At 44.9% G+C, this 8,318-nt stretch overlaps 1 protein-coding gene across 1 annotated transcript in view; it reads right to left on the bottom strand.

Moving 5' to 3' along the window:
- Window positions 1-8,116, bottom strand: part of MAP4K5 (mitogen-activated protein kinase kinase kinase kinase 5) — an 81,962-nt gene extending 73,846 nt beyond the window's left edge. Inside the window, exon 1 of the mRNA XM_075282593.1 lies at window positions 7,833-8,116. Within this exon, the coding sequence (XP_075138694.1) occupies window positions 7,833-7,943 (111 nt within the window). The 5' untranslated portion in view covers window positions 7,944-8,116. The remainder of the gene's footprint in view (window positions 1-7,832) is intronic.
- Between the last annotated feature and the right edge of the window lie 202 nt (window positions 8,117-8,318).

An 8,318-nucleotide genomic window follows, 5' to 3' on the forward strand; every position in this document is an offset into this window, starting at 1 on the left:
GTTTCATTTTCTTCCATGGGCAGTGTAGGTTGCTGGGGCCCACCATAAAAAGGAGTCTGAGCTCCACTTTCCAATAATCCCTAGAAAAGAGACCACCATTCCCTTTAAATTTGGGCATGTTATGTTGGACCATTATGTTTTTGAGCCTGGGCTTTCTGAAGGATCCTCTCGTACTCTGGAGGGCATTTATTACCTGAATGACAATCACAATTAATTGAACAATTCACCTCGATTACGCTTAATGAATGATTACTTTAGGAAACTCCTGTTTTACATGCAATGATATATATATGTGTATTATTCACATATCAACAATCCTGACATTGTCATTTACCCAATGGCAGAGCGAGACAGCACATGGATGCAAAATAATTGAAATAATCCATCAGAAAAAGTTCACATTGATTAAATGATCTGACTTTCAATTTTGGTTATTTTTCGATTAATTGGCCAGCGCTAATGTGCTCCACTGTTCCATTCACTTGGGGGACTTGAGACCCATATTCTTGTTAATGCCAGGGGTCCAAGAGGCTGAACCCCCAGTGATCAAAAACTTATAAGTGTTAATCAAGGGCTAGCCATTGTGACATACCTCTCATCTGAGATCCTAATATAGTTATATCCAATATAGATGAACCTATGGGAATCCAACACATCAGCACCCCAAATCTCTCATGTCCTCATCCAATGTAATATCAGCGTACATAAAACTTATCTTACAGTGGACTGTTTAGACGGAATCCAATGCTACCTGCACCTGTAAGAAGTATTCCGCCACTAGTTTAAAGGTGGTTGTCGAAGGAGTTTTATTTTACTTATCTGCTCCAGGCTTTGTTTCATGCTGGACCTGGAGGGTTATGAGCTGGTTCCAACCCCAGGACACATCATCAGAACCAGCACCCAGGTAATTTTACTTCCTCCATCCTTTCCCATTTTCACCACTATTGTGCTATGGGGGCTGGCAGGCTATAGTAAAGCCACCCCACACAGCATAGGTAATTATATGCAAAAACAGAGAGGGTTGGGTTGAAGGCAAAGCAACCCAGGGCCATATGTTGGTTTCACTCATATCACCCTGGGATCGGAACCCCCCTGGTTCAGCAAGAAAACAAAAACAAATCAAGTGAGTATAATAAAACTCCCTGGACAACTCCATTAAGGGACAGGATTTTGTTAGACAGACAACTTACATGACCTTGGTGCAGTCTGAGTTTGACAAATTAGAAAGGGACCTGTGGTGAATGGGTCTATAAACATCTCAGTTTTTTCACGTGGACCCAATCTAGAACATGTGCTATTCTGGTTTATTTTTCATGATTTCCTTAGATCACAAACTAACAAGACAAATACACGTGGCAAAAAAAAAAAAAAAAAAAAGCTGTTGAAAATAATGAGGAATTGAAATACAAAATATATTTAAAAGTTGTATAACTTTTCATTATACAACAGGCCGTCTCATCTCGATAATCCCCTTCCACATGTCTAACATCTGGATGCTGAAGCTTTTCCACTAGAGAGAAAAAGAAAAAAAAAAGCAGAAAAAGAGCAACAAAATGGCAAAGGAAAAACGCAGTGTGGTCAAGATGCTATACAGGAGTTTTAAAGGATACTCCCTAAACTTAAGGTTATGGCATACTAGCTGGTACCCGCAACTTCGTCTGCGGTGATTGTAGAAGTGGGTATATACAGGCGCGGGTAAGGTTTTCGTACTGTGTATAAGGTATGGGATATGAAATGTAACTTTGTATCTTGTTTTTGCTGTAATTCAGAGAATACGTGAGACTTTTGTGTTGAAGCTAATTTGTATTTCAGCTGCTATACGGTGTTGTGAGAAACTGTACATAGTGTCTTTAGGACAGAGGTATTTGAAGTTAAAGAGGACCTTTCACCATATCCGGGCACAGGCAGTTCTATATACTGCCAGAAAGCTGACAGTGCGCTGAATTCAGCGCACTGTCGGCTTTCCCGATCCGTGCCCGGTGTAAAGCGCTATCGTAGCGCTTTACAGTCAGAAGGGCGTTTCTGACCATTAGCCAGAGACGTCCTTCTGCCTCGCGGCGCCTATCGCGCTGTACAGTGGAGCAGGGAGGAACGCCCCCTCCCGCTCCTGATAATGCTCATCTATGGGAGAGCTGTGTGAGCAGAGGGAGGGGGCGTTCCTCCCGGCTCCACAGCACAGCGCGATTGGCGCCGCGAGGCAGAAGGACGTCTCTGGCTAATGGTCAGAAACGCCCTTCTGACCATAGAAGAGCTACGGTACCGGGCCGTAAGCTCTTCACACCGGGCACAGATCGGGAAAGCCGACAGTGCGCTGAATTCAGCGCACTGTCAGCTTTCTGGCAGTATATAGAACTGCCTGTGCCCGGATATGGTGAAAGGTCCTCTTTAATATACTTCGATATACGACATTGTATGATTTGTTATTTTCTGCCAGTAGTGTGTTGACATTTTTTTGTTTGTAAAAGTTGCCATATTCTGACAGCAGTCACTTTTTTATTTGTCTGTGTCGGGGGATGTGTTTTTTTGCGGGGCCGGGTGTAGTTTGTAGTTGTTGCATTTTCGGGAAATGCTATTGGTTTGATCACTTTTGATTGATATTTGTATGATAATGAAAATAGTGAAAAAACAGCAGTTTTGGACTTTTCAGTATGTTTGCCGCTACGGCGTTAAGCAACCAGGAAAATATTTGTATAACTTTGTAGAGCGGGCGATTTCGGACACAGGGATACCTAACATGTATGTGTTTCACAGTATTTAACTACTTTTATATGTATTCTAGGGAAAGGGGGGGGTGATTTGAATTTGTAATACTTTTTATTTTTCATTTTATTGTTTTTTCCCTTTTTTTTTTTTTTTTTTTTTTTTTTTTTTTGCATTTATTAGACTGCCTAGGGGTATTGACATGGGTGGGTGGTGTCGCGGATTGTCAGAGCGATGGGGGTCGGCAAACCTGGCTGCTCCGGAGCGTTAAAGAGAGCCTCCTGGAGTATTGTTAAGGTGAGGGGCAAAGTGGTAAAGTATATGTATATGAGAATGGGGTTAGGGGCTAAGCTGTAGAGGGCAATATGAATTTTGGGACTTGCTATGGTCCAAAGTGTGTGAGATTGCAGAGATATGGTGTGAGTTTGGGTTTTGTGGGGGTCCTGGCACAAACGTATGTGCGCTATTGTGACGAAAAGTAGCCTATTGCGCAATCGGGTGTATTAACTATGTTTGTGGAAACTTTCAGCCAAATCGGTCGAGCGGGTTTTGCGTGATTGAGGAACAAACATCCAAACTTTATAATATTAATAGGATTTACCTCTATGTGGAGAAGAGCAGTCTTACTACGGCTATGATAGTACCACTGCCATGCGCATTACAAAACCAGTTTCTTTAACACCCATAGCAATGAATGGACAGAACTACACATCATTCATCACCTCAATGTAGCAACCACTTCACCAGTAACGTCTGAGAAACCACATTCCCTATAGAAATACAGGTCCACTTCTGGAACCCAAACGTATTGGCGCATCCACAGCATATGCCATAGACTTCTTACAGAACAACTGGAGAGCCAGAGGATGGAGATCACTGGGGTGTAGGAAGTCTTATGACTTTGACGTTGTGCCAAAAACCACTATAAAACCATGCAACAGGAAAAAGGGGCATCTGATATGGGTGCAATGCATTGCAAACACTACATATAGCAATAGAATCTGATGTTGCTAGGAGTCGTCACTGCTAGTATACACAGCAAGTAACCATATATAGTTCCAGCCTACAGAAAGTCACCTAGGTCCAGCACAATGCCTAGACCACACTCTTGCCAACGTTCATACCTTCAAGTGTAAACAGCAACATAAGCTGCACGCACACCAAACTGTTATACAGAAAAGATCTATGTGACATGACAGGCCTAATGAAGAGAGCTTTCATAGATGCCATAACATCATTCCTTCAGGCCTAGCAGCTGGCACCAAACCAATATCTAGTCGAAAGGGACTCTGGCATAATATTACTGCTATATAGGAGGGATTCCCCATTCTATCATATCCATAGTCACCCATAGCAATAAATCTGTCACAAAAAAGACATATACCCCACAGAAACATTACAGTATCAGGAAACGTGAGACTAGACGTTTTGCATCAGAGCTCTTTATTCTGGAGCACATCCCAGTTTTCCCATTAAAAGTATGAACTAGGCATTAGCGTTAATTCAGAGGCCACGTATCAATTGTGTAGTCAGCAACAGACTAATGATATTAGAAACGGGGCAAATGGCACTGATCAGGCATAACACTGAGGCTCATATTGGTGTATTTGGTCTGTGAAATACAGACTGTATGTTAGCCATATTTCCTGTACCAAACACCTTGATGCTACTGTTCCATATTGTAATCATGTTTTTAGTACAGGACAATAGTCCCGTTGGGAGGCAGTGACTCCTGGAATTAGAGAGGACTACGATGATGCTTGGAGTCCTGGGCCCAGAAAACTCACAGTCTGCACCTTACAGGCCCAATACACCTATAAGAAGCTGGCCTTGGGCTAGGTGCACACATTGTGGCCACACCACAGCCAAAATCACTTAGATACACAGAGTGTCTCGGTTTTCAAATGACTGCAACTCGATGTTAATGGACAGACAGTGAAACAACGCTGCTTTTCGCTACAATTGGTCCAACAGCACTGATCTGTATGTCAGAAAGGTTCTGGCTGCATCACAGGTGAACTGAAGCTGCAATAGGAGAACCCAACCTAAAATAAGCGATTGAATGACTTAGGTTACCTCACAACACTGGCCTCTGTCAGAGGGTGGGATATATTAGGCAGCAAGGGAATTTCGAGTTCTTGAAGTTGATGTGTTAGAAACAGCAACAATGGGCTAACATAACAATCTGAGCGACTTGCAATGACTGGGTCAGAGAATCTCCAAAATGCTAGGTTTGGGTGTTTCCAGTATGTAGTGGTTAATACCTTCCCAAACAGGTCCAAGAAAGGACAACCAGTGAACTGAAGTCAGGGTCATAAGTATTCAAAGCTCAGTGATGTGGGGAGAAAAGGCAAGTTTATCTGGGCCGATCGCAGAGAAGAGCTACTGTAGTACAAATTCCAGAAAAAAAAACCTTTGTAAAAGTAATGACCAGCCAGAATGTCCATGCTGACCCGTCCTTTACCATAAGTGCCTATATTGGGTATGTGTGCATCAGAAGTGAAGCAATGGACGAAAGTGGCCTGATCTGATGAATTAAGTTTTCTGTTACATCATTCCAAGTGCATGTTTGTCACTTACTTGGTGAAGAGATGACACCAGAATGTACTATGGTAGGAAGGTAAGTAAGCAGAAACAGTGTGATGCTCCGGGCAATGTCCTGCTGGGAAACCCATGGGCCTGATATTTATGTGGATGGTTCAGATATCTAAACACTGCATAGACCAAGCACATCCCTCTATAGCAATGACAATACCTAATGTCGGTAACCGCAGCAGAATATTGTTCCCTGTTTAGGAATGGTTTTAGGAACTTGACCCCTAAATTCATCAGGTCTCAAGCATCTGTTGTAAGTGCTAGAAAAACAAGTCCAATGCATGGAGGACCTACCTTTGAACTTGAAGAACCTATAGGATCATTGGTGCTGAATACCACAAGACATCTTCAAAATGTCTTAGACTTCATATCTGGAAGGGTCAGTGCTATTATGGCAGCACAATAGGCTCTAATTAACATAAACCACTCATTTAAGAGGAGTTTTCCAATAGATAGTGTTTAAAAATGGATGATAGTGGTTTAAGTTAAGAGATACCACACAATGATTCCCCCCACTGCTTCAATACTTACAATGTTCACTAGACTTTTTTGGGGGGATCTACCAACACACAGGAAATGTCCTGAGATGCTGGCAGTAGTGACCTATATCCATCAGTGATTGGCCACAGCGGTGACCTGTATCAACCAGCGACTGGCCACAGCAGTGACCTGTATCCACCAGTGATTGGCCGCCGCGGTGACCTGTATCCACCAGCGACTGGCCACAGCAGTGACCTGTATCCACCAGTGATTGGCCGCCACGGTGACCTGTATCCACCAGCGACTGGCCGCAGCAGTGACCTGTATCCACCAGTGATTGGCTGCAGCCGTGACCTGTATCCACCAGTGATTGGCTGCAGCGGTGACCTGTATCCACCAGTGATTGGCCGCCGCGGTAACCTGTATCCACCAGCAACTGGCCACAGCAGTGACCTGTATCCACCAGCGACTGGCCGCAGCAGTGACCTGTATCCACCAGCGACTGGCCGCAGCAGTGACCTGTATCCACCAGTGACTGGCCGCCGCGATGACTTGTATCCATCAGTGACTGGCTGCAGCGGTGACCTGTATCCACCAGTGATTGGCCGCCGTGGTGACCTGTATCCACCAGCGACTGGCCACAGCAGTGACCTGTATCTACCAGTGATTGGCCGCCGTGGTGACCTGTATCCACCAGCGACTGGCCGCAACAGTGACCTGTATCCACCAGTGAAGGACGCATAAAAAGTGCACCCTGGGTAAGAATTAATGTGGCCACTATTATGCAGGTGCCATTCAGCTTTTCCATATTTGTAAATGGCAAATCAACCATATTATGCAAGGTGTTCCAAGCAAGCCTGACAATTGCACACTGGTAAAATGGTATCTCTAGCCAACCTGCATCCAGAATATTGTTTTATTATCAACACTGCAGAGGTTATTATAGATGCTATAGTCGGACCTCCATCTACACCTGAGTAATGTTTACAGCCATCAATCAGTGGTCTGCAAACAGTAATTTTGTAACAACCATAGAGTCAGAACTGGCTCATCCTTCTATGGAAATATGGTTTGGACAGGACGCCTCCATAAGAGATAAGCAGTATCAGAGGTATGTTTGCCGCTCATTTTCTCTATTGTTTTGAAATCGCCAATCCAAGAGTGCATGTTACAGGGAAGGTTATTGGATGTTATACTTGCAGTCATTTGGTTACTTCCCATGTTAAAACAGCACTTTCTGTATACCTGGTCTTCCCTTGTCAGAAACTGCAGTAAGTGCGTAGTATACATAACTTCTCCCAGACACGTCAGACAAGTTTTTCATTCTTTAGGCGCTCGAAAGTGTGCATACGTCTGCGAGGCCTGTGCTTTCCAACTCAGCAGCAGAGATCTGCATTATTGGCTAGCAGAGATCACCTCTGGAGTTGGAGTATCTGCACTGATACATGTGTGCGTTCACCAGTATCCTCTCATTACGTGACTCGCTCATGCAGACCAAAGCTGCAGGGCATCCCGCCACTTCATAGTCTAGAAACTGGTTTATAACAACATGCCTCTCACTATAAACCTAATGGACTACACTTCCCAGCATATCTATGGTCCATCATAGATCACTTGTACTTGCAAGTCATCTACCCAGAGTATAACAAGAAAATGCTCATAATGCAATTCCCTAACATTTATATGGCCTTACACTATAATAAAAGCGTATCAGAGACTCTTTACTTCAATAGAAGTGTATACCATGATGTGACTATGAAAAGGACATGGGGGTCGGTCCTTCCCAAATCATATATGGGCCCCTTTTCCAGTGATCAGTGGGGGCAGGGGTTCCTGTTGCAGTACTCCACTATATTTGGCCATCTTAACTTTGTGGCTCTCCAACTGTTGCAAAGCTACAACTTTTAGCAGCTGTCAGGCCTTGCTGGGTGTTGTAGTGCCACTACAGCCATAAGATCCAGACTAGTGATCCTAGATGATGTGGAGGGTATATGGGATAGGATGGGATAACCTAGACATGTATACACAGATGACAATGCCAGCCTTGGCTCTCCTACCTTGTACACGTCCCCATAAGTGCCGCTGCCGACCCTCTGGATCAGCTCGAAGTCCTGCTGCGGGTTCTTACGGAGGATGTCGGCGCTGGGCCGGCTCAGGGAGGACTCCATGCTCAGCGGCTGTAGACTGTAATCAGTGGCGGAGGCAGGCCGGGGACTCAGTGCTCCGGGGCTGCACTGTGGCGGTGGGCACGGGGGGAGGCCAGGCACGGTGCCATGTCTTAGGGAAAGCACAGACAATAAGGCGGAATGAAGGAAGCTGAGAGGCCGATACACAGAACTAGCAGGGGAGGGAGGAGAGACGCTAGAGCCCGCCTACCCCCGGGGCCTAACCCGCTGCCGCCTCACCCACACCAGGGTTTACCATGACACCCACTGCCGGGAGACAGGCCTTCGCCTCACAATACAATCCTGGGGTCTGCTGGACGTAGCGAGTGTATATACTGTATATAGACCAACGGCATCTCACCCGGTGTCACCTCAAGA

This window comes from Leptodactylus fuscus, chromosome 7 (genome assembly GCF_031893055.1).
Source record: "Leptodactylus fuscus isolate aLepFus1 chromosome 7, aLepFus1.hap2, whole genome shotgun sequence".
NCBI classification, from domain to species: domain Eukaryota; kingdom Metazoa; phylum Chordata; class Amphibia; order Anura; family Leptodactylidae; genus Leptodactylus; species Leptodactylus fuscus.